General features: G+C 48.4%; 1 protein-coding gene across 10 annotated transcripts in view; it reads left to right on the top strand.

The window, feature by feature from the left end:
- SNX29 (sorting nexin 29) overlaps window positions 1–26,468 on the top strand; it is a 559,610-nt gene that overhangs the window by 343,410 nt on the left and 189,732 nt on the right. For all 10 annotated transcript variants that reach the window (XR_003623948.2, XR_003623947.2, XR_009005356.1 and 7 more), the window contains one exon: window positions 584–700. Coding sequence is in view for 7 of the 10 variants with exons in the window: in XM_057528881.1 (XP_057384864.1) it covers window positions 584–700 (117 nt within the window). In the remaining 3 variants the exon portion in view is untranslated. The remainder of the gene's footprint in view (window positions 1–583; window positions 701–26,468) is intronic.

Below are 26,468 nucleotides of genomic sequence, written 5' to 3'. Positions count from 1 at the left end.
CTGTGACCCAGCTCCTTAAACACCTCTGACATTGTTCCTCTTTCTGTGAGGTAGGAGCAATAATATCTTCCTGGCATAGAATGAGCAGTGACCATAGGGCAGCTGTGCTGCTGCAGGTGTGTCTGTCACCCTCCCTGTCACCATCCTCAACAAGGCTCCGGTTCTGGTTTCTTGGTTTTCAGAACCAAGGCCCTGATGAACAGAAATGGTCGGTCATTCTACTTGTACCATTAGCGGGGAAATTCTTGACAGGCACAACTCGGATGAGAAAGAAAGCCTTTGCCAGAAAATTATTCATTTATTAAGAATAAAAGCCTAAGGTCCAAAAATGACCTGATACAGTCATATTGTGACCATAAACTGGGGACCGTTGAGTCCATAATGTTAAAACCAACCAAGTCAAAAACGTATTCAACTTCTGAGTGGATTGCGTAGCTAATCTGTAAGTATAAGCAGTGTTACTGTTTCCAGCCCGACAACCTCCTGATGCCTTGCTGACAAGTGATGGGCTCGGAGAGGGCGGGGCGAATCGTGGGGAGGGTCTGCCCTCCGAGCCTCACTACGTGGTGCTTGTGCGTTGCAGGTGGCAGAGATGCATGGGGAGCTGATCGAGTTCAATGAGCGCCTGCACCGGGCCCTGGTGGCCAAGGAAGCCCTCGTGTCCCAGATGAGGCAGGAGCTCATCGACCTTCGGGGGCCGGTAAGTGCTCCCACCCGGCAAGGCCCTGGCCTTGCCATTCTGCCCACACCATCTGTCGGTCCACCCAGCCTCTGCTGCTCACAACCGTGCTGTTACGTTTGTTCAATGTCAAGGGTATGGAAAAGTACAGACACTAAAAGAGGGAGTATCCAGGTTGCCACCATCTAGATTTTACGTGCATTAGCCTTTAGCACATTTGCTTTCCTTTGGGTGGGAGGGGGTAAAGTAAATAAAATGCTACAGAATCTGTCAAAGTCCCCTTGGCACCATTTCATGCCCTGTACCTATAATCGATATTCTGAAATTGGCATATAGCCTTCTCCTCCCTGTTTTTTTTTTTTTTTTAAAAAGGAATTCCTTTATTTTTATTATTCATTTATTTATTTATTTTTGGCTGTGTTGGGTCTTCGTTTCTGTGCGAGGGCTTTCTCTAGTTGCCGCAAGCAGGGGTCACTCTTCATCGCGGTGCACGGGCCTCTCTTGTTGCGGAGCACAGACTCCAGACGCGCAGGCTCAGTAATTGTGGCTCACGGGCCTAGTTGCTCCACGGCATGTGGGATCTTCCCAGACCAGGGCTCGAACCCGTGTCCCCTGCACTGGCAGGCAGATTCTCAACCACTGCGCCACCAGGGAAGCCCTCCTCCCTGTTTTTATAGTTACTACATGGATAAATTTCCATAGAAATAAATAGTTTCGGTTTTGTGTAACTTTTACCTACATGGTATACTTGTTCATATCTGTTTGCCCCGTGTGTGTGTGTGTGTTTATGTTTATTTAGTATTATGGTTTGAGGACCATCCCACATAGATCTAATAGAGGGTTTTAAACTGCAGCACTCTTGACACTTTGAGCCATTTAATTCTTTGTGGGGTGGCTGTCCTGCGCATTGTAGGATGTTTAACAGCATCCCTGATTCCTACTCACTAGAGGCCAGTAGCACCCCACCCAGTCATGGCAACCAAAGATGTCTCCAGACATTGTCAAATATCCCCTGGGGGACAGAATCACCCCTGGTTGAGAAATCCTGACCTAGCTTGTTCACTTTCTTGATTCTTTAATTCTCTATTGAACGAAATACTACAATACTTTAAATCTGGTTGTGTTCATAAACATTTAGGTTGTTTCCAGTATTTTGCTACTGCAAATCATGTTGCTGAGAGCATCTTGTCCTTCTGTGCACATTTATAATAGCTTCTTCTTTGCTTTAAAACTTTCTTATGATGTCAAATGTTAAACACCCGAAGGTCGGCGGATGTGTGATGCACTCTCATGTAGCCATTGTTCAAATGAGCTATTGTCAGTCATGGTCAATCTTATTTCAAGTTACCAGTACCTGCTTTTCCCTTCCATATTGGTTTGAATCAAATACAAGGCAGTTTCATCTGTAGACATTTCAGTGTATAGCTATAAAAATGAAGAAAACAAATAGAGTATCATGGTCAGGGCTCCATTATCAATAATTCGTCTATACCAACGAATTTTGGTGTTCAAATTTCTTCTTGTCTCATAATTTTTTTAATAGTTTTTTTGAGTCATGGTGAGGAGTGACAGATCTGGATCTGTCTGCTGTGAAAGACTATATGTTTTTTTTTAAACGATTGAAAATTGTCAAAATTTGGACTCTTGACAAACCTTGTTACACCCATGCTAAACAGCCAAGTAGTATAAAAGGGTATGATCAGGGAAAAATAAATCTCCTTCCTATCCCGGGCCCTTTATTGTCCTGCCCAGAGGCAATAACAGTGATCCGTCCTGGGTTTGTCTTTCCAGAGATGAGCACTGCTTGAGTAAGCCGCGCGCACACACCTACATGTTTAACAACCAGTAGCGGCTCTATCCCCTGTTCTGTATATTACTTTCCTCCCACCTATCTATGTACTTTAGACATTTTATTGTACTTCGCGTGTAGACCTGCATCCTTCTTTTAAAGAGCTGCATTGTATTCCTTTGAACTGATAATACCAAGGTTTATCTAACCAGGCCCCCATTGATGGATACTGAGTTGCTTCCCATTTTTATTTTTACACCAGAACTGTCAATAACATCCTTGTGAAATCCACATTTAGACTAGAAGGTTGTCTGGCAGCTCATGGGGCTCCGCTCGGCTGGGTGTGGACCCAGAGATCTCGTCGTGCAAGCTTTCGGGGCGCTGGGAGGACTAGCATCTTCTTCCATCCTCCTCCATCTGTTGCAGGAAAACCCTTCCTGAGCGCCAGCATCCGTTGGAGTTCCGACAGTGTGTCAGGCACACATGGGTCTTCAGAACTTCATTCTCTCGTTTGATTTTGAAGACAAGCCTATGAGTCGAGTGGGATTAGCATCCTCTTTAATAAACATGGCAGTTGAGATGCAGAAGGGTTCAGGCCCCGCTGGACTTCTCATTATATTCCACCACGGTGCTGGGCCCCCAGCCCATCGGCTTTCTTCTGCTCCGGGTCCCTTGCTTCCTCCCTCTGTGGGGCCTTTGCTCCTGCTGTCCCCTCTGCCTGGAATAAGGCTCTGGGCCCAGGTAACTCACCCCTCAGTATCTACCCATCATCTCCTCAGGAAACCCGACCAGGTCAGATTTTCCGTGTTGAATGTGATGTTTATATGTATCTCTCCCTTCTTCTCTTGCTGTGATTTTACATTTATCTCTCACTAATCAGTATCTCCATGAGGTGCCCCTCCTTGAGGGCAAGTTCCATGTCTCTTTCTGCTCCCTTTGAATCCCATTGATTCACATAGTAGGTGCTCAATAAATATAAGTTGACTTATTGAGTGAATGAGGGAATGTCACAGGTAGTAAGTGGTGGAGTCCAGATTTTCCCTGGGCCCCTCTGACATGAAAGCCCATCTTCTCTCCTCCTGCCAGGCTCCCTCTTGCTTCCAGTCTGATTGCCCTTCAAGGCAGTGACATCCCTTTACCCAGAGGCAGCTCGAACCATCATCAGATCCTTTCCTGCGGGCAGGTTGTGATGGCCAGAAGTGAGGAGGGAGTAAAGCGGTCCTGAAGGCTGTTGGGAAGAGCTGGCCATTTGGGCATTGGCCCCAAGGGGACATCTTGACCTTGTTGTTACTGCCTCAGGCCCGCTCCAGTCATCTGCCCAGAGCCAGACAGACGGGGACAGAGGAGGGAGGCAGCCGCAAACTCAGCTTCAGTTCTGGAGCCCACGAGAGGCCTCTCTTGTGGGAGGCTGCCCTACCCCTTCGTTGCCACTTTCTGCTGACCCCGGACTAGCCTTCCTCCCAGACCGCCAGAGTATTTGAGGACCTCACGGTCAGGACCGGGTCTGCCCTATTCAGAAACCCCGGTTTCCTCTTCGATCAGGTGGAGAGTAACGTGGCACTAGCCGCTTGGGCGGCTCCGCGAGATGCTGCCGGTAAAGGTGCTTGGTGGCGGGCACGTGGTAGAGGCCCCGTTTTCACCTCTGAGTCCCCAGTGCCCAGCACCCTGCCTGGCACATCGTAGCTGCTCCGTAAATGTTTGCTAAGTGAGAACTTCATTTTCACAGAGCAGAGGATGACCCCACGCACCAAATAATAAACTTTTTTAAAGATACACAGTTTCTTCTCAGTGGTGTCTTTTCATGCTATTATAGACTTTTAAGAAGTCACTTATTTTAAGGAGAAGGGTTAAATCCTTATTTTAAGGATTAAGGGTTGAATTTTTTCCTTTTCTCTTTTTTTTTTTTTTTAAATTTTTATTTATTTATTTATTTATTTACTTATGGCTGTGTTGGGTCCTCGTTTCTGTGCGAGCGCTTTCTCTAGTTGCGGCGAGCGGGGCCACTCTTCATCGCGGTGCGCGGGCCTCTCACTATCGCGGCCTCTCTTGTTGCGGGGCACAGGCTCCAGACGCGCAGGCTCAGTAATTGTGGCTCGCGGGCCCAGTTGCTCCGCGGCATGTGGGATCTTCCCAGACCAGGGCTCGAACCCGTGTCCCCTGCATTGGCAGGCAGATTCTCAACCACAGCGCCACCAGGGAAGCCCTCCTTTTCTCTTTTTGAATGTAAGTATTTTTAGGACTCTCTTCTCATTATTCCCCCACCACCCCCCACCCCGCCCCCGGTTAAGATGTGAATGAATGCTGTAGTTTTGTTTTTTTGTTTTTTTTTTTCTTTTTTACCTTTTAGCAGGATTTGATTACAGCCCAGAAAGTTCTCTGGGAGAACAGCTCCTATTTTGAATAATAAATGGAGACAGAGAAATAGAACCTTGTAAGATGGCGGGATGTAGAGGTCAATTACGGTCACAGCACAGGGAAAGCTGAAGGCAAAACAACTCCTTAAGTGCAAGTTTGTTCCCACAGGGGAAGCAAACTTGGTCTCACTTTATGTAATTGAAGTTGGATTCCTCTCTTTCCTGCCCCTTCTGTGGGTCTCTATTTCTTTGTCCCAAGTACCGTTTAAGTGGGTCACCTCCACTTAAGCAGAAAAGACGCCCTGCCTGGTGTGGCTTGAGGTCTGTAGAATCGCTTCCCTGATTCAAAGCACCAGCCCTGTTGGTTTGTCCTCCTGTCACCAGTCTCTCACCTGTCCCCTCCCTTGTCTGTTTGGTGAGGGCCATGTACTATGTGCTTGGTGTTGGCGTGCATTTTTATCCTTTCCCCTCAGAACAACCCTGTATAATATATAATGAACCTAATAAGGTCCATTTTTCAGCTTAGCAAACCGAGGCACAGAGAGGTCTCAGGATTCACCGTGAGGCACACAGCTCCACAGTTGCGCCAGATTGCAGATCCAGGACCATCTCATTCTTTAACACCATGCTGTTTACTCTTCTGTTTTGTTTCCTTTTTCATTTCAAGCAAAATTTAGTGTCTGTTGTGCTCCAAGCACAACCCTCCTGGGGATTTGAAAGATTCAGATCCCTCTTTGGTGAAGCTCTCGCACATTCCACTCCCTGACTTCGTCTCCCCCTTCCTTGTCTCCCCATCTCACTTTGTACATCAAAGTTGGTTGGGTTTTTTTTTTTTTTTTCTTAACCTACTGATCATTTAATCTTGATATCAGACGGGCTCTTTGGAAATTTGGAATCTGGAGAAGGCAGAGTTTCGTAAGAGTAGAATAATGTTTCAAAGGGTGCAGGCAGGTGGTGCATATAAAAAAGGAGGGGGTGCTGTGATAAACCATCTTGAAAAAGGACGGTCAGTAGGCTTCTTTGCTGTAACACTTTCTCCCAGGCTGCCTCATGGCTGTCCATGAAGGGGAGCTCCAGCATGCTTTGCAGGCATTACTTCCCCAAGGACCATCTTTTCTAAGATATTTTTCAAGGGGTGCATTTAGGAAAGTTAGGGCCGAGTTATGTGTCATGTTCGTTACCCCACACACCAGCTGCAGGGAGATCCCGGCAGCGCGGGGTTGTCCCATGAACCTGCCCTGGCCTGGGATTCACAGGGCCCGGAGGGGAGGAGGTGGCATTGCCTGGCCTTGGGGTGCACTGGGCCTGCCCCCGCTCTACCGGGGCTGAGTGGCCAGCCAGGCGTTCAGTCTTGGGTCCCACTGGCCTCCCACTGACTCCCCAGCTGGCCGGGGTCTCAGTCATCTGAACCCCAGGCACTTTGGGCCTCCTCCACACTGGCTCCCAGACAGCGGACTGTGCGGTTCTCTTGGATTCTCTGTGCTCTCTTTTGCTGTCTCTGTTTTTTAATCTCTTTGTTTCTTCTTCTGTCTCTGTGTCTCTCTCTCCCTGCTCCTCTTTGTTTCTCACTCTCTGCTCCTTTGTTTCTTGGTCTGCCTCTGCCTGTCTTTCCCTGTCTCTCTCTTTCACCTCCTGTGTGCGTGTTGGTTTCTCTGCCTCTGTCTGTCTGTCTCTCCCCGGTTCTGAGTCTGTCTCTGCCACTGTCTCAAGCTCTGTCTCTCCCCTCCTCCTTCCCTTCCCATTGTCTCTAGTTTCATAGACGTTTACATTGCTCTGTGGCATGATGACGATGCTATTCGTTGCAATTGCCTTGAAAAACTGCAAATCCTTTCTGTTTCGGGTTCCCTGAAGTGGCTTACAGTAGAATCAGCTTCCACGAAAGTCATTGCAGACTCTTCCCTTCTTGCTTGCACCCCTCCTGAGCTCCTGCCTGGCCCTTAATCTGTTTCAGTGGCACTTTGTGCCCCAGCATCTGTCACTCTGTATTACCACTTTGTGTTGAATTTTCTTTTGTTAATCTGTGGCTAGATGGCCGCCCTGTGACGGGCTGTGTTCATTTTCCTCTTCTCAGAGGCTGGCACACAGCCACTCAGGGAGCAGTCGCTGTCTGAGTCGGGCCACGCACCTGCAGTATCTATGGAAACACTGTTAACCACAGGATCTGATCATCCAGAAAGGTGCTGTCCTGGAGGCTGCTGGATGCCAGAGACTTCCCGTTAATCCTCGCTGCAAGCTGCATGGTGTTTCCATGGGCCACCTTCCCTCCGTTATAGAAATGACTGAGCTGGTGGGAGAGAAAGACGAGGAATTTAAAACTCAGGGGTGAGACAGATGGACAAAGCTCATCCCAAGTTTTGTAATAAGGTCTACTTTGAAATAAAATGCTTCCTGGGACTTTCTTGGTATCTTTAAAACCTTCCGAGGGAGGGATCTCATTTGAGGGCTGATGCTATTTAAGTCCAGAGCTTAAAAGAAATATATTTTTCAGCTGGGTGGCACTTGCCGAATGTCTAATGATCAAGCACCAAATTGTCTGCGGTCCCACAGCAGCTCTAAACAGCGCATTCCAAATTGTAAGAGGCTTTTTAATTCGGCACTTGGACATCCGTGTTCTAATCGTCTACCGTCTTGAAGGAGATTATTTTTAAAAGTGCCATTTAAGAGAGGCTGCTAAAAATATGTCTCACATAGAGGCTTAAGTCAGAAATATTAGTTTTTGTCACAGAATCATCCGGAAAGATGCTTGCAGAACCCACTTTAAAGAGCTCAGTGCCAGAGAATAAAAGCCCCTCTTTGAGCCCAGTCACCCTTTTCTGTCGATGGGCAAATTGCCCGCCTGATCACACGTCCCTTGGCATTAATGCTGGACTCACAGGTCTGTCTGCCCCCATGTGCCCAGGTCTTGCCCCTGGTTTATGCCTGGTTCACTCATGGCTGTGGGTAGTTGGGTTCCTTTGGGGAGCCCTGAGGGGCTACAGTTTAGCATTTGGGTAGACAGAGCCTGGCTACCCAAGGCTTACGGGTGTGGAACTTTGAAATTACATTTCCAGTAAGATCAGAGTTTTGTGTCAATTGGCAGATGCAGCGCGTGCAAGCTTTGCCACAAGGCTGATCCCTTACTGATGCAAGTAGGAAGCACTGGCAAGGTACAGAGTCATCAAGACATGTGCACATTGGGCTCCTAATGACTTCAGCTGTGGGTTCAGGGAGGCATTTGCTGCCTGTCTGTCACTCGTGTTTTGTGAGGCTGTTTTGACACAGAGTGTGGGGCATGCTGCAGGGTTGTGGAGGACATGGGCTCCGCCCCTGAGAAGATAGAGAGCAGAATATGTTTTGCCTGACTTGCGTCTCTCTGGTTTGACTGCATTGTGACTTGGCGTGGAGACAGGTAACTCAGAGACCTTTCCTGCCACTGACTCAGAAGAGGTAGAAGCCAGGTTTACAAAGCAACTCTTGCCCCCGATTTTGCCTGCTTGCTCACGTGGTCACGTGATCACTCTGCTTAAGTTCGCTGCTCACGGCCCCCCCACAGGCAGCGACAGTCAAGGAGCTCTTGGGGCTCCCAGGCCCTGTGCTCCCCTTCTATTAACCACTCTGTCCGTCCTGACAGGAGCTTGCTCTTTCTTCTTTTGTTTTCATCTGACCCAGGAACTCGGAGTTGGATGAACTGAAATCCTGAGCTCATGACCCACACCTACTATAGGTGCAAACAAGGCCTGCTCTTCTGTATTTAATATGGTAGCCCTGATCTCACTCTTTGCCTCTGTGGAAGCTGCTCCCAGACTACCCTCACCGCTCCTGCGGGTTCAACCTCAAGACTTTGGGTTGCTTGGCTCCTAACCTCTGTGTATTTTATTGGCATGTAGGTGTCTCAATCTTATGTTGTTAGCCTGGAAAAGCTGTTCTTGAGGCTCAAGCAGCCATGTGGCCTGGGCTTGGACCTCTGTCCCGTGCTGTCAGACTGTGGTGCTGTCCTTGACGCATGTCATTTTTGTCATCCTCAAAATGTAGACTCTCCAGCCTCTTCCATCCTGTTTCCACTGTGCCTTGTCAGTCCTACTGACTAAGACATGTCCATCTAAATCCTAATTTAATTGATTCCATTTCTGCTAAATTAACACACACTGTATTTCCAAGGATACGTAATAACCACGTGATTATACTTGTATAAACCCTCTAAATATATTATATGTGCTTTTTTCTTAATAAATGTCTTTCTCCACAATAACAGAGTTCCCGTCTGATTAGTCCTCCTCCCCCACCAACTGCATGTGACTCACATTTTTGTTTTAAAGATTTCTTCCTATTTTTAATAATATTTTAAAAAAAAACAACGGCCCATCTCTTCCTCTTTCGCTCCTGGTCCATCATTAACTTGGGGCTGCCAAAGTGGAGAGTGGCATCTGGGCATCAGAGGGATCTTACAGTTTGTTCTGGAAGCGTTCCCAATCTCCCTGAAGTGGATTTATGTAATCTTCCAGCGGAAATAAAGGCTGTTTTTACTGTGTGTGTCATGGAGGTTGATTCCCTGGTCAGCTGGTTTGTGGGATCCAGAGCCGATTGTGCCTAGATCTGTTGTTGTCTTCTTTTCTGGGAAACCAAGCCAAACCATTGGCTGCCTGTTCTTTTGAAAATGACCTCTTCCTGAGGGGACGGGTACCATCTTGGAATTGCCTGTGGGGTCTGCAGAGCTGCTGCTCTTGTTTCTGAGGAAAAGGATTTTGCTGACCAGGGTTCAAGTTGTGTTCTCCCAGATACACAAAACCTCTGGGCCTTATCCACACCGAAGTGGGTGGCCGTGTTTTGAGATGTGATGGATGTTGCCAACCAGGTGTTTGAGATCTGACTTTGACAAGGCTTTTGATAAAGTCAGAAAAACCTTGTGTCCACTCAGATTTGTTTGTTTTTTTTTTTTTCTGTCCCAGGGTGTCATGGCCTTTGCCAGCATGAGAGCATGTGCCTCCAATGAGAATCACCTGCTTCCCCTGTTACAGCGAGGCTCGCAGCCACCTGTGGCTCCTGGTGCCTCCGTAGATGCAGATCTTTTTTGGGCCTTTTTTTTTCTATTGAAGTAGAGTTGATTTACAGTGTTGTGTTAGTTTCAGGTGTACAGCAGTGTGATTCAGTTGTATATATTCTTTTTCAGATTCTTTTCCATTGTAGGTTATTACAAGGTATTGAGTATAGTTCCCTGTGCTATGTAGTAGGTCCTTGTTGCTTATCTATTTTATATATAGTATTAGCCTTGTTTTAGAAAGAATCTGGCAGATGCTGCAGCAGGACCTGACTCTGGCCTTGTCCTCGCCTCTCGCTCTTGGGCCGTGGAATCCTGCCCCTCACTTTTGCTCGTGCCCTTCTACTTGCATTGCCTTGCTTCTCTGCCTTTTGTCTTTCAGAAGACATGCTTAAATTTTTTTTTTTTATTAAATTACACAGATAATATAAGAATCTATTTTTGAAAGAAATTAAGTACTATACAACTGCAGAGAGTATAAAATACAAGTGTCCCTCTCCCAGAGATCCTTACTGTAAGAGTTTGGGTATGTGTTGCTTTCTCCTTTCTTCCCACCCTTCCAGATCTTCCCCACCCTTCAAAATCCAGCTCATTCTAAAGCCCTCAGTGGCCTGGTCAGTACTGAGTTGTTTCTATTTTTAACTTCTTCTGAATTCCTGTAATCCTTTTCCCCCTCTGAACCACCCATTTTGTCTACTTTTCTTATGTTGTCCTTTGTTTACTTATTAATGAATTTGTTCTGTTGACTTATACCCAGTTGATTTTTTTCTGCCACTGGACAGAAGTTTGTTGTCCAGTGCAGGACACACAGAGACATGTTACCACGTAATTGCAGTGGAGTATGAGGAGGGTCTGGCAGAGGGCAGGCTCTTGATACGTATTTGTTGAATGACTGAAGTAACAAACAAATAAGAGAATTGTGTAGAATCAGGTGTAATGGTGGCACAGTGTTGGGTTAATTAACTGCTGGGCTTGTCCTGGAAGGCTTCAGAGAAGAAAGGTTTGACTTGGGTTTTGAAGGATGAGTAGAAGTTGGTCGGGAAGATGGGCCTATCAGGCGGGGGGACTGGTGGTGTAAATCAGTGTGGTGCGTTCATGGATATTATCATCCACTAGTTTCATGGGTGTATCTTTTGGCTTCCCCATCAGATAATGAAGTCCTTAAAAGTGAGAGTGACATTTACACTCCTACCTTCAACAGGTAACATTTATTGAGCACTTTTTATATACCAAATCTTTCCCCAAGTGTTTTACATGTAGTAGCAAGCCCATGAAGTAGATATTACTGATTCCATTTTGGAGATAAGGAAACTAAGGCACAAGTAAGATAGATAATGTCCCCAAGTCCTTAGGACTAGTAAGCATGGAGCTGGTAGGTCTTACTTTTTGAGTCTTCATGTCCGCATCCCTAAATGGGGTGATGCCCACAAGAGAGAGTTGTATGAGGTTTGAATTAAATGAGATAATACGTCTAAATCATCCAAAGTCGGGGCCAAATATCAGCTTATCATAACCTTGAATAAAATAGCACCTTCACCCCCTGCTTTATTTTTCTTCATGGCATTTATCACTGCTTGGCATAGAGCTGTTGATTTGCTGTCTCCCTTTGTCTGTTGTATACTTGACTGTGTCCCCAGTGCCTGGTAAAGAGTATTAAATATTTGTGGCATGAATGAATGAATATTAGTTCTCACTTCCCACCATAGCATCCTGACTATGGATGCTCAGAAAATACCTGATGGGGCTTCCCTGGTGGCTCAGTGGTTAAGAATCCATCTGCCAGTGCAGGGGACATGGGTTCGAGCCCTGGTCTGGGAAGATCCCACATGCCATGGAGCAACTAAACCCGTGTGCCACAACTACTGAGCCTGCACTCTAGAGCCCGCGAGCCACAACTACTGAGCCTGCGTGTCACAGCTACTGAAGCCCACACGTCTAGAGCCCGTGCTCCACAACAAGAGAAGCCACCACAGTGAGAGGCCTACGCACCGCAATGAAGAGTAGCCCCCGCTCGCCGCAACAAGAGAAAGCCCGTGTGCAGCAATGAAGACCCAACACAGCCAAAAATAAATAAATAAAATAAATAAATTTATTTAAAAAAAAAAAGAAAGAAAATACTTGATGAATTTGACTGAAGCGAAACATTCTATGCCAGTTCCCTACACCAACAAGGGACCATGGATTTATATGTCACGAGATGATCAACATTGCTGTTTTCATTTTTTATTTGCTGTCATGTTCAGGGAACTATCATGTCTCCCACCCCAATTTCCGTGATGTCTCAGTTTAAGCGTTTCCAATTTGAGTATGAAATTATCCATCAGTCACAGAGAATTTGTGTTGTCCTCTCTGGCTTGGGAACAAGCCAGAGCTTAACCGGGGAAACTGTTGATGGAAGAGCGAGGGCTGGCTGGAGGAGGCTTGTCCCCTCTGCCCCGGGCCCCCACCTGGAATATCACTTCTCCCCCCGGACAGCGGTCCGATCTTGCCCATCCCCGGGATCCAGGATGATACCACGTTTATCTATTCACTGCATACGCAGTAGCATGCTCCATGTGTCGGGGGCTGACCTGGGCACCAGTGATGCAGAGAATGGACTGTTCCCTGGGCCCTCCTAGTCAGCAGTGTGGTGGAGGAGACGCTCATGTGAGCTGAGCTGAGCTGATGGCATCCAGGCCCTCGCCAGAGCCCGTAAGCTACGAGTATCTATTCTTGGGTATCTAGACCCCAGCTCCGCAGAAGGAGAATCTCTGCAGTGGGGTCGGGGCCCCCCCTCATTGCCTCGGGTGATTCTAACGCAGATGGTGTTGAGAACCACTGACACCTAGAATTTAATAGAGTTTTGGTTTCATTGGATTCAGTTTGCCTTCTCTATATAGCAAGTGTAGTTGGTTTTCTGTTTGCTAGAGTGATTTCCTTTTTTTAAAAAAAATTTTATTTATTTATTTACTTATGGTTGTGTTGGGTCTTCGTTTCTGTGCGAGGGCTTTCTCTGGTTGTGCCAAGTGGGGGCCACTCTTCATCGCGGTGCACGGGCCTCTCACTATCGCGGCCTCTCTTGTTGCGAAGCACAGGCTCCAGAGGCGCAAGCTCAGTAATTGTGGCTCACGGGCCCAGCTGCTCCGCGGCATGTGGGATCTTCCCAGACCAGGGCTCGAACCCGTGTCCCCTGCACTGGCAGGCAGATTCTCAACCACTGCGCCACCAGGGAAGCCCAAGAGTGATTTCCTTTTGAGTAAGTTTTATAACTAAAAAAGGTGAGTTGATTTAAAAAATAGCATTAATAAACAATAGTGCAGGTAGTACGCGAATGTGGCAAACATCACGACGGTGCCTTGTGATTGGCTGATATGTGGGAAGTACTCCTCTTTGTTTTATCACAGGATCAAAGTTTTAGGTCCCCTTCTTTTGGTTCCCATAGCATCACTGGGACGGATTGGGCAGTATGTCAACGATTCATGAAGGGGTAACACAGAAACAGTGAACAAAACTCATCATTATACTTGTTTAGGGACTGTGCTAGTTGTCTATTTCTGCATAACAAATTGTCCCAAAACGTAGAGGCAGAAACAACATTTTGAAATAGCAACATTTATGATCTTATGGTTTCAGGAATCCATGTGGTTTAGTTGGTTCTTTCTCTGGGTCCGGGCCACAGACATCTCAGGCCTGATGGGGGAAGGGTCTGTTTCCATACTCACCTGTGTGCTTGTTGGCAGGACTCAGTTTCTCAGGGGCTCTTAGACTGAGGGCCTTAGTTCCTCCCGGGCTGTTGGCTGGAGGCCGTTTCTCACCACCCTAGTTCATCATAGCCACTTGCTTCATTGAAGTGAGCGAGCCAGGAAAACATGAGAGAGACCAGCAAGATGGAAGTCGCGGTCTTTTATAACCTAACCTCAGAACTGGTTTCCCATCACTTCTGCCTTCATCTGTTGGTTAGAAGTGAGTCAGTAGGGCCCACCCACCCTCAGGGAAAGGGATGACACAGGGCACCAATGCCAGGACGGGGGCCACTGGGCTGTATGTTAGGAGGCTGCCTAGCATGGGACTACGTTGAAGACACCCACTAATCCACATCCCTGTCACCTTGAGGGGCACCCATGGGAGAGCGTTCTTGCAGGTCCTAACGCCAGGAGAAGCTGTGCTTCCTCTCAGCATTCACTGTTTGTTTTTGTTTGTTTGTTTTTTTGTGGACACAGTGAATCTTGTAACTAGTGTTGTTTCACTCTTTGGTCAAGAGGCATTTGAGTCAAAATTACTGCTGCTTTTTGATTATAGAGAAATGATTGTATAGAAATTTATGATCTGGAAATTCTATGGCAGGACTTTCTGCATACTGATGTTCTCTGGTCTGGTCTTCCATAGTAGTTCTGTTTTATTTCTTTCATCACTCTCCTCCATTCTTTTTGTATTATTATACTGAATTGTATATATTCTTACATGTCTCTACTTTCACATGTCTTGGGGTTTGGGGAACTTGGTATTTGTCAGTTTTGCTGTTTCAGGGTGGACTCTCAGTTTCTGAGGTACAGAGGGACCAACACCTCTGTTTTCCTAGTGCCCGGGGTTTCCAACCAAGAGTGTGTGGGCAAGGCTGGTAGTGAAAGCCCTGAGTCATCTGGTTGCGGGGCATGGGTGGATCACAACTCCTCAGAACTTGAGCGACAATGGCCAAGTCTGTGTCCTCCAGGCCTACACGTGCCTCTCTGCTTCAGTAACAGCATGGTTTGGCACAAGGCCCTTCACCTCTTTGAGCCTCAGTTTTCCCATCTATAAAATGGGGTGTGGTATATTGGTCAGGGTGGGCTGGGTTATGCTGCAGTAACAAAGAACTCCAAAATGCCACTATAGAAAACAGTGGTTTCTGTCTCATCCGTGTTGCATGTCCTTCACCGGTTTGCTGGCCCTCCGCTGCATCCTGTCATCATTCTCACACCCAGACCCAGGCTGTGGTAGGGGGACGAAACAGCCTGGCGGAGCACACACTCTCTCTTCCACCGGGGTATGAGACACATCACTTTTCTCTTATTTCATTGGCAAAGCAAGTCCCCTGGACGCAGGTCACTGCAGGTGAGTGAGGACACGCAGTCCTACCAGGCACCTAGAAAGAGCAGAGTTATTTGTGGCTGGCCCTGGTGACTTCCAGAGGTGGCAGCTTACTTGCCTCCTAGGGTGGTGATGGGACCTCAGTCAGATAATCTCTGCAGAGCTTTTGGTGCCTGGCGCCTGGGTAGCACTCACTGAACCGTGATACTGGTAGTAGTTACGGTGGCTCTGATGGCGATGCTCATTAGAGAAGTAAAGCTTGTCTAGGGGCCCACAGTTTGCAGACCTCCGTCTGATTGATGTATCCATTCAGTCCATGTGTGTGGAGTTTCTCAGTTTCCCGAGTTCCACGTACTATGCTTTGAACCGGAGATCAAAGACAAGATCGACATGGTCTGTGTCCTGAAGTAGCTCCAGTCTCTCCTTGGCAGCAGGTATTGAAGGCTTTCCTTTGGGTTTTTCTTTTGAGGGCTTGACCTTCCTAGGAAAACATATGGAATAAAATAAAATAAATGCCACACCTGGAAGGGATCATCGTTTCTTTATCAGTTAGGATGCTTTCAGTGGCAGAAACAGAGGACCCAAGCCAAAGTGGCATCAGCAGAGCAAGGAATTTGTTACATTAGGCAACTGAAAAGTTCAGAGCTGGATGAGCCATGGTCCCATCTTCTCAGTAATCAAGAGAAAGAACGAGACTGTCCACCATAGCCAGCAAAATCCCCAGGCTTCACTCTGATTGAACCAGCTTGAACCAGTCATGTGGCCACAAGGACAGGATACGCTGACTGATCTGTGTTATCTGGTGCTCACCCTTGGATCAAGGCTGGGTAGGGTTTGTTCCATACAGATCTCTTGGTGGGGTGGCTTCCCGGGAGGGGGGTGGGTGCCGGGCAGCAAACAGCCACAGTCCACCCCTTTATCCTGCCTTTTCCTTTCCTTGGGGAGGAAATGGAAGCTCAGAGCAGGGAAATGGCTTGCCTGCTGCCACTCAGCATGTTAGAAACAGAGCAGGGACCAGTCTGTGGGTCTAGAACTGTATTCTTGCTGCTTTGACTTGGTTCCAAAAGCATCTTCTTGGGAAGTCATCAATTTCGAAGGGGATTGGGGACACATCGCACTTTGGGAGATGTAATTATAAAACAGATGTTAAATTGCACTGTCCCTGGCATCTTTAATGAGCAGAACTTCATTATTTATTGCTTGTTGATAAAAGACAGATTGAAAATTAGACAGATTTCTCCCTGGCAGGACTGCTTGTCGTGTCTGATCTCTGCGGGGAGAGGTCTGGGGCTCTAACTGAGGGTGTTGGTGATGGGCTTCCTAAGTCAGCAGTGGCAGCAAGTGGCGGCTTCCCAGCCATGCTGAGGCCATTATTTAGGCTGGTTTTGGGAGGCACTGGTGTGTGTGTGCGGCAGGGCTGTTAACTTTGACATGTGAGTATTTCTGGAAGGTGCTGGTTTGGAGTTACTGCTGGTGTTCATCGCTGAACATCACACAGCAGCTTGTCTGGGCGCTGGTTCAGGAGTGGGCCTTTTTAGTGCTCGAGGACAGGAGCTCAGCTTTAAGAATACTTTCTCCCTTTCTGCCATCAATGCCATCACCTTTTACTCTCGCACAGTGGAACCCCTAAGGCTGACCAGCTGCCCGAGCTGTTCTGTGGAACTGATTGACTCATCCATCCTCCCACCCATCTGGTGTTTCCGAGAGCCGATAGCACAGTGGATTGGGTTGGGTGAGTGAATGTAGGAAATAGTTTGCACCTGTAGTCAGCATGTTCCTCACGGAAGATCATGTCTTCCAGCCATTTCCTACCCCCGGCCTCTGACATGACCTTCCCTGCCTGTGAGTAGCACCCTGACCCGACCTTATTCATGACTTCAGGAGATGCTTGCTGAGTGCCTTCTCTGTACCCAGCCCTGGGATACAGTACACCAGACTCTATCTGCATTATTTCACTTAATCCATAATAAGCCTAGCAGGGAAGTATTACTTGCCTGCTTTATACCTGAGGAGAGTGAGGCTTGGAGAGGTCGGGGGCCTTGGTTGGGATGGCACAGTAAGCGTGCAAGCCTAGACCTGTCAAACCCCAAAGCCGTGTTCTTTCACTGCGTGTTACAGCCCAGTGTGGACTCTCCACCCCACACCTGAGTCCACTCCTGGCTCTGGCACTTACAGCCCTGTGCCCTTGAGCAGGTTAAGTCAACTCTCTGAGTGTCTGTTTCCTCATCTATAAAATGAGCATGATAATAGTATCAACCCCTCAGGGTAATGACGCATTTAAAATGTATAACCCAGGGCCGGGCACGGAGCACAAGATCAATAAATGTAACAAGTCACCACAAGCTTGGTGGCTTAAAACGACACACATTTATTCTCTCACGGTTGTGGAGGCCAGAAGTCTGAAATCAAAGTGCGGACACCGGCAGGGCCAGGTATGACCTGGAGATTCCAGGGGAAGAGCCTTCCTGCCTCTTCTAGCTTCTAGCGGGCCTGAGCGTTCCTTGGCTTGTGGCCATGTCATTCCAATCTCCGCCTCTGTCTTCACATGGCCTTCTCCTGCTTCTCTCTGTGTGTCTCTTCTAAGGACACTTGTCATTGGGTTTTAGGGCCCACCCGGATAATCCAGGATGATCTCATCTCGAGATCTTTAACCTAGTTACATCTGCAAAATTGTTTTTCCAAATAAAATCACATTTACCGGTTCTGGGCCTTAAGATACGGACATACCACTTGGGGGGCCACCATTCAAGTCATTACAGCTGCTGTTATTTTAAAAAAATGTTTTGGAAGGCACATGTATTACATGAATACGTTCTGAATGTAAATATTCAGACATTATGTTAAAATCTCTTTGTCAGTCACCCTCAGGTCCATTCCCCTCCCCAGAGACCACCGTCCTGGTGAGTTTGGTGCTTATCCTTCCAGACCTTTCTGTTAGGATAGAAAGATAGATGTCATCACGGATTATTACCGTGTTGCCAGGCCCCATGATAGGTCCTGGGTGTCCGAGGTGAGTGAAAGCACAGCCTGGTGCCCGGTCAGCTTGCAGGTGTCTAGGGAAGTAGGGAGTAAACCAGTGATCTCCATGCACGTGGGAGGGGCCATAACAGCCACACGTACAAAGTGCCGTGGGGACACCACGGGGCAGCCTTCAGCTCTCTTTATAAAAGAGGAACGTCAGGTTCTAAAGGCTTTGCTGAGTGGAGGCACCTCAGCCTTGTAGGGTTTGAAAGATGCCAACCTTGAAAGGCACAAGTCTGGGGAATTGAGTGAGGAAGGAACCTGGAGTGGACATGGCCGGTGGCAGGAGTGAATCCAGAGCTCCTGGAGGCTGTGCCTGGGGATTGTCCTACTCGGGGAACTGGAGGTTTTCTCCAGGGTGGTGGGTTTCAAGCTGTGTCCCACGGGGCTCCAGGCCTCTGAGAAGAGGACACAGGGGCTGGGGTGGGTGGGAGGAGGGCAGAGCCCTGGGCTCTCACCCAGCTTGGCCCCAGCAGCCCCTCTCCCTGGTGAGTGACGTGCGTGGGAGCTGTGCCCAGTGGCCTGTGATCCCCTCCCAGCATGGTCTCCAGCTGCCCCAAGCCTCAGGAGCAAACATGCAAACAAAGGAAAAGCCATGTGCTTTGGCTGACTGCCGTGTTGACAAATGGTGCTAATAGGTCTAGATGGACAAAAAAGACAAGACGAGATGCCTCTGGGTGACTTTTCAAAGTCACCTTTCTGGGTTTTCTCATGTAGAGGACACAGATGGTATCCATTGTGCTGGGAAGTGAGGCAGCCAGATGGACCGTGTCCTCCAGGACTGACCTGAGCCACTGTGGGTGTGGTGAGTGAGAGGCGCTCAGACCTTCCAGAAGCATAAGATCCACCTCCACGCCCAGCCCAGTGTACTTGGCCTTACAAGGACTCCCGCTGGGCCTTCGTGTGCTGGGCTGCTCTGGGTGATGCAGCCATGGCTGCACTTGGAGCCCCGGCTCCCGGGCTCTCTTCCCTGCACTTGACATCAACTGTCTCACCTCTTTGTCAGGACAACCCTGCGAGGGAGGTGGAATTGCTGTATTTATTCTGCAGAGAAGGAAACAGAGGCACAGAGAGGTGGGGCCACTTGCCAGGCTCACAGCACTGGAAAGAGGGCCCCCAGGCGCTGGGCTCTGGTGTCCGTGCCCTGCGCCCTTGCTGCTGTGCTCTCCACCGCGTCCCCCAACCCGCGGCCGCCAGGGTGATGCCCTGCAGAGCAGCCAGGGCGCTGCCGCTAACGCTGGGCCTCTTGGCAAAACGTCAATCAATAAAAGTGGTTTGCTTACCCAAAAAATCGAAATCGTGAAAGTACAGGGAAGGGAAAACCCCCAGGTGCGTTTTCAGCCTGGGCCATATTCACAGACATGTGGAAATACAAGCTCAGTCTTAATAAGAGGGGAGTTGAAGGGTAAGAAATAAAATAGGAAGCTTTCTGTTCCAGCAGAGCGGGCAGATCCAATAAAAGAGAGTAGCATCTAGGTTTCTGTTGCTGACGTGTAGAAACCAAGTTGGCCGTTCAGTTTTCGGTGCCTTAGCACCGGCTGGGAGGGGCACTGGACTACATCAGTTCTCTTTGCTCCTTGTGGCACAGCTGGATGGGGCTAGAAATGCTGGGCTGAGGAGAACGCGGACAGCCTGCTCGAGTGCCCGTTCTTGCTGGTGGGGCCGGTGCTGCTCTGCTCGGAGCAGCTGGTGGGCGGCCCTGTGCTGCCCCAGAGACAGATCAGGAGACATGGTGAATTCTCAGTAGTGGGAAATGGGTTCTGATTAAAAAAAACACCCGAGCTGAAGGCAAGGTCGCTAAAGTCTGGAGCTGGCCCGAGTTCCCCTTCTTGTTTTGTCCTCTTCCCGCAGGGAGGTGACAGGGAAGGTAAGAAATGGCAGCTGAGGACGATGTACTGTAACAGCACAGGCAGCGTGCTGGGCAGCTTATAAACAGGACGCTGCAGAGGTTGGGGTGGGTGAGTGCTGGCCCCGCTTTACAGAAGAGGAAACTGGGGCATACGTTTCACGGTTAGTAACTGGCAAAGCCCGGATCTCCCTGACCTTTAGACACCAGCCCCTCCCTGCGTGTTTCCCGAGGACCTGGGCAGCCAAAGGGAATCACTAAAGAACTTCCTGAGAAACTCACCCCTCCAACCCACCTCACGCACCTGAAGCAGCCTCTAGGGTGTGGCTCTCTTATTTGGAAGGGGTAGAAATTAAATCCGCAGAAAGAACCCTGGGAGGAAACATTCCAGAGTCATTTTGCTTTTATCTGCAAGTCAGCAGTGCCTGCTTATCTGCTGATGTAATCATCACACTTGTAATGGCAGAAATACAGTCCAGACGTGTCAGTAGCCGCAGGGAGCGCAGGTGTATACATGTTCTGACTGCCCGAGTGTCTTCATTTCCCGTTACAAGGAACAGATTCCTTCCCTCAGGAATTAGCCTGGATTCTCGTTTTGCACCCTTGTTTCTTTGGGGGGAGGCGGCATGTGTAGTAAAAAGAGCACAGCTCGGATTTCAGCCAAATTTGGGTTTGAATTCTTGCTGTGTCCATGGGCACATCGCAGAGCCTCTCTGAGCCTCTTGTAGAACATGGGACACGAAATCCTCATATTAAAAGGTTGCTGTGAGGATGATGTAAATGAATGTAAATAAGGGCCTGGATCCTTAAAGGTCATTTCGTATCCCTCCCCCTCCATCCAGATCTGGGGCCTCTCTTTACGCTCAAGTACTGAAAGTCGTTTCACGAAGCTGTGAAGCTCAAACATTTGTTCCTCCCCTCCGAGAAGAAGGAAGTGTTTCCTTGAAATTACTGATGATTTTTCTACATCTGTTCAACCATCAACGACAGCAGAAATTGGCAAACTTTTTCTGTAAATGCCCAGAGAGTAAATATTTTAGGTGCTGTGGGTTGTACTGTCTGTGTCACACGGACTGAACTTTGGGGATAGAGTGTGACAGCAGCCATAGGTCATACACACATGTCATACCAGTGTCACTGTTCCAGTGAAAATTTATTTACAAACGCAGGCTGGATTTGGCCTGTGGGCCATAGTTTGCCAACTGTTGATTTTGATTCTGGGGAGGTACTGGATTTGGGGACCAGGAATATAAAAATGAATGAGCCCCCACCCTGGAGGGTCTCCCCCAGCAGCACGCCTGCCTGTGCGAGCTCATGAGGGCTGTTCTGTTTGCAGGAAGACAGCATTTGGGGTAACAGGCCTGGAGGGGGCCTTCTGTTGTCCTTCCGGCCTAGTGTCTCCAGCGCATCAACCCAGATAGACTCAGATCTGCTCCTGTCTGCAGTAGTGAGCTCCGCAGACCTGCCGCTTAAACCTCCTTGATACATCTTAATGCTGTTAAATGCTGCTTGGTGGTCCCTGGCTAATTTCTAAGTGACAGTTTCAGTTGTGTTTGCTGTGTATTTTAGGAAATCCTACATTCACTCTCCACTTACACTGCAATCCTGGTGAGAGCAGTTTTGGATTCTAGAGTTTGCACAACTCTGCTTCTCCTTGGCATCTTCTGGTTGCTCTGTGCCTCCATTTCTCTGGCTGTTCAATGGGAGTTAAAGGTGAAATGAAGCAGTTTGTTGAGTGTTTTGTAAACTTCTTTCTTCTTAAGTAAATCATGCTTGTGTACCCTTTTCTTTAAAAGGAGCTCTGCCTTGGAAACTCGATATGAGAAATGGGTCAAAGTATAATAGAAGCTGCTCTTTTTTTTTTTGGCTGCATGGCATGCAGGATCTTAGTTCCCCAACCAGGGATCGACCCTGTGCCCCCTGCAGTGGAAGTGCAGAGTCGTAACCACTGGGCAGCCAGGGAAGTCCCTAGAAGCTCCTCTTGCTGAAGAAGGGCATTGGGGGAGGGGAGGCTCTGGCCACTAAGCCCTTGCAGCACCTACTAGGAACTTTGGAGATCTGTCAGGAGCAGGCATGACCCCCGCTGTGGTGCGGGGCCATAGAAACCTGCAGTGGGGGAACCCAGCCACTCCTCAGCCCTGGGTGTCCTCAGGTGTAGCAGGAGAGGGTTTAGATGAGTCGAATGCTCTCAGCTCCTTCTTAAGAAGCCTAAGTTTTTCGCTAGAGATTGGCTGAGAATTAATAACTGAAGAACAGCTTTCTATTAGTAATTACGAATACTTTCTATTAGTAATTACTTAATTAGTAATTAAGCCTAGAGAAACTGGAGACCCTTGTGGATTTGTACTTTCTTTACAGGTGAGGCTTAAAAAAATCTGTTGCTGAAAAGGCAATGGGCAGACGTTGGCAAATTATCTGGTGTGCCAAGTTGAGATGGCATCTGCATGTGTGTGTGTGCGTATGGGGGTGTGTGTGCGTATGGGGGTGTGTGTATGTGTGTGCATATGGGTGTGTGTGTGTATGGGGGGTGTGCGTGTGTGGGTGTGTGCATGTGTGTGTGTATATTGGTGTGTGTGTATGGGTGTGTGCATATGGGTGTATGCGTATGGATGGGTATGTGCATACGGGTGTGTGTGCATATGGGTATGCGTATGGGTGTGTGTGCGCGTATGGGTGTGGGTGTGTGTGCGTATGGGTGTGTGTGTGCATGTGTGTGTGTGTATATTGGTGTGTGTATGGGGGTGTGTGTGCGTATGGCTGTGTGTGTGCACATATGGGTGTGTGCATATAGGTGTGTGTGTATGGGGGTGTGTGTGCGTATGGCTGTGTGTGTGCGCGTGCATGTGGATGTGTGTTTGTCCGTATGAGTGTGTGTGTGTATGGGTGTGCATGTTCGCTCAGCAGCTTCCTGGCTGTTCCCTCTTGCTGCTGCCCAGAGTGACTTTTCAAACGGGGACTTGCCCAGTCTCTCCGTTGCTTAAATCCATTTGGAGGCTTCCCTCTACCTGAGCAAAGACCAGAGCCACACCGTCCTCCCTCAGGCCTCAGCTCCAGCGCCGGTCCCTCCAAACCTCTTTCCCGAATCGCCTTCCCAGACACCTTAGTTATCTTGATTCTTCTCCATGGGCTTTTCACACTGTAATTGTGCTATCAGTTACTTCAAGACTGTCTCCCTGGATGGACTGTGTGCTCCATGGGCCCCAGGCCTTCATCTCCCCTGCTCCCTGCTGCCTCTCTGGTACCCAGAGTGTCTGGCCCGTAAGAGGAACCTAGTACGGATTTGCAGACTAAATGTCTGAGTAACAGCGTGTGCATCTGTGTTGGAGCAGCTGGCCCTTCACGCGTGCGTGGGGACTGCTGGGCCCCAAACGCCTGTCTGTTCTGTCCAACATCCTTGAACTCTGCCCCTGAACGATGAGAGTAACTGCCACTTAGCAAGCCCTTTGTACGTATGTTGTCCATGCATCTTAATTGCTTGGAAACAAACTAGATGTCCATTCTTAGTAAATCAGATAATTTTCTCACGCCCCCTCCCTTCTCATCCCTGCCCTCCTCCAACCATCCCGTCCCCCATCTGTCTATTTGTTCATCTGTACATCTATCCATCCATTGGGAACATGCTCTGAGCAATCAGTATGTGCCTGAGACCATCTGGGGTTCTGAGAATACTGTTCCCGAGGCCCACAAGAGTCTTTCTGGGAAAAGCAGACACATCAAAAACTAATTCACGGAAGTGTGCTAGCCTGCCTTTATGCAAGCTTCCAGGGCTACTCAGAGGATTGAATTAAAGACCCTTTAAAGATCTTATTTGCCAGTTCGTTACTCCCAGTAGAGAGTCTCGGGCCTCAGCTGATGCCTCTAATTGTATATTTGTAAAACAAAGAACAAATTAACAGATAAACACACAACCCTGAAAGTGGTCCAGACCTGGCAGCAGCCTCCCTGAGGGGAGGAAAGCCCAGGCCTGCTTTGTGTTCAAAGCAGCAGCCCTGAGCCTGTTTGTCCTCTGGCCCGGCGACCAAGCTGGAGACAGAGCCGTGCATTTCACATGTTGTTCCTTCTTAAAAAGTGAGAAGAGAAAGCAAGGTGTTGGTGGGATGGGAAATAGTTGTCGTTTCTGGCAGTGCAAAGTGAGAGCTAATTGCTGAAGAAAAGGCTATGTGAAAAGAGGAATGTGTGAGAAAGTGACTGGAAAACATAAATTATGGGTGTTTTTTCATGATTGGGACAAATATTTGCTGTCCTGTATTGTCTGCCTTTTTGCCTTGTCTTTTGAGCAGTGAATCCAAGAGCCCTGTAATTAGAAGACAAGGAATATGGTTCTCTTCCTTTGGTTCCTCTTATCTCCAAACTGACTCATCCTTCTCATGCATGATGATTTCGAATTTGCTCCAGAGCAGTTTAAAACTTGATTGACACTTCCGTGGAAATGGAGCTTCCCTCATCATTCACTTGTTTCCTCAGTCACAAGTGCTCAGTCAGTGCCCACAACATGCCAGGGCCTGTGTGAACAACCTTTCATGGAAGCTGCTGTCCCCAAGCTCGCAGGGAGGGACCAATACAGAGTGTGGAATAATTGCAGCCTGAGCACCGGGAATGGTAGAGGGTGGCAGTGTGGAAGCTGCTTATTTCCGGTGATCAGGGAAGGTATCTCATAGGAGGTCATCTTTTAGCTGAATCTGAAAAGATGTGAAAACAGCCAGCCGTACAAAGAGGCTGGGGGAAGAAAGGAGGGAAGCATGACTTGCGATAATACATCCTTCACAGTATTTATTTGAGGATTAATAATGTGTGAATACATTGGCACATAGTAGATGTTCAATGCACATTGGCCTCCTCTGCCCGCCGTCTTTGTTGCTTTCTAGCAGGGCCTTCAGAGAGCCATGTGACTTCTTTCATGATCGGTGGAGGCTGACTTGTGTACCCAGAGATGGAAAAGGATTCTGATTGTGGGTCTCGCCTGTCCCTCCACATCCTTGTGTATGCAGCGCCTGGGGTGTTTGCTACAGAAAGACCCAGAAATCCTGGCTGCTCTGTTTCTCCAGCCATGGGCTCTGCCTTTCTCTGCACTCACATACTGACCCCCGAACCCCCAGACCGCAGGCCAGATGATGAGCCGCCTTCTCTGCAGGGCCAGGGAGAAGCAAATGAGGACACCCACACGTACTTGTGCTCCATGTTGGAGGGAATCCGAAAGAACCCTCCACTGCAGAGATGTGTCCTCCAAGACTCCCCAGGGCTTCAGGAAGGCACGAGGGATGTTTGTGGCCAGTATCAATAGAAAGTTGATTTTTCTTACGAAATCTCTACCCCACAAGTCTTTCACTGCCAGAATATGAAGTCAGATCAGCTTTCTGGATGCTTACTGTAAACCCCAGATGCTATCTAGCTCCAATCTGGGTAGACAGAATGAAAAGAGAGCATGTTAAGATGTTTAATAAGTTTGGCCATCAATTATCATCCTGCAGTTGCTGTAGAGCCTGGCCTGATTTTTCAGATCTATTCCACCGAGCTCAGAAAGTTCACGGACTCCTTTTCCAGCCAGCCTCCCTGAACTCAGGCAGACACACAAATGTCTCCTGGCTTGCTGATGCCAATAATGCCAGTAATCAGAAGAAAAACTCCTGGGGGCTTCCCTGGTGGTACAGTGGTTAAGAATCTGCCTGCCAGTGCAAGGGAAACGGGTTTGAGCCCTCGTCCAGAAAGATACCACATGCCGCGGAGCAGCTAAGCCTGTGAGCCACAACTACTGAGCCTGTGCTCTAGAGCCTGTGAGCCACAACTACTGAGGCTGCGTGCCACAACTACGGAAGCCCATGTGCCTAGAGCCCGTGCTCTGCAACAAGAGAAGCCACCGCAATGAGAAGCCTGCACACCACAATGAAGAGTAGCCCCTGCTCGCTGCAACTAGAGAAAAGCCCGCACACAGCAACAAAGACCCAAAGTGCCAAAAATAAGATTAAATTAATTAATTAATTAATTAATTAATTAATTAAAATTTTAAAAAAAGGAAAAACATTTTTTTTAAATGGAAAAATTTTTTTAAAAAAGAACAACTCCTGAGTTGGGAGGATTTAACAACTCCCAGGTACTTAACATCCATTGTCCAAGAGGGTCCCCCTACAAATAAGCATCCCTGAAGGGAAATTTATCTGTCAGGAAGATACTTTCTTTTAAAAATTGATTGTTTTCAAGAAGCTCTCTGTTCATATCATTGTAGAGTGACATCTGTCCTTAAAAACCTCACCTTGTCTTTTGCTTCTGGTCACCCTTCCCCTCAGCCTGGTGGGGCAGACAGTCAGAACCTTGCTTCTTGTGAACGAGGTTCCCTGGGTCCAAGCTCTGTTCACATCCCGTTTGAGACGAGGCTGCATTTAAAGGCAGTGTAATGATGCCACTGGTGCCTTCACAGTCTGTGGGTCCTTCCTCCGATCTGCTTACCTGATCCTCACATCGTGCCAAAGAACCTTCCCCAGGCTCAGGTGCTGAGGGAAAGCTCAGAGAAGAGAGGTGGAGAGCCACCCTGCAGCCCCGCCAGAGAAGGCACTGGGTTCCATGTGGAAGCGCTGAGGGGAGACTGGTGTCTGGAAGGGGGCGCTTCAGAGCCAGCCTTAGCCCTCGTTCATCCCCCGTGAACAGAAGCCCTGAAGGCACAGCCTCTCCCATCCTGCGGGGGAGGATTGGAAAGACTATTTTATTCACTTTACGCAGTAATGCGT

The sequence above is a fragment of the Balaenoptera acutorostrata genome, chromosome 15, assembly GCF_949987535.1.
Source record: "Balaenoptera acutorostrata chromosome 15, mBalAcu1.1, whole genome shotgun sequence".
Taxonomy (NCBI): domain Eukaryota; kingdom Metazoa; phylum Chordata; class Mammalia; order Artiodactyla; family Balaenopteridae; genus Balaenoptera; species Balaenoptera acutorostrata.
The sequence above is the reverse complement of the archived record's forward strand: the minus strand, read 5'-3'. Positions and strand labels throughout refer to the sequence as shown.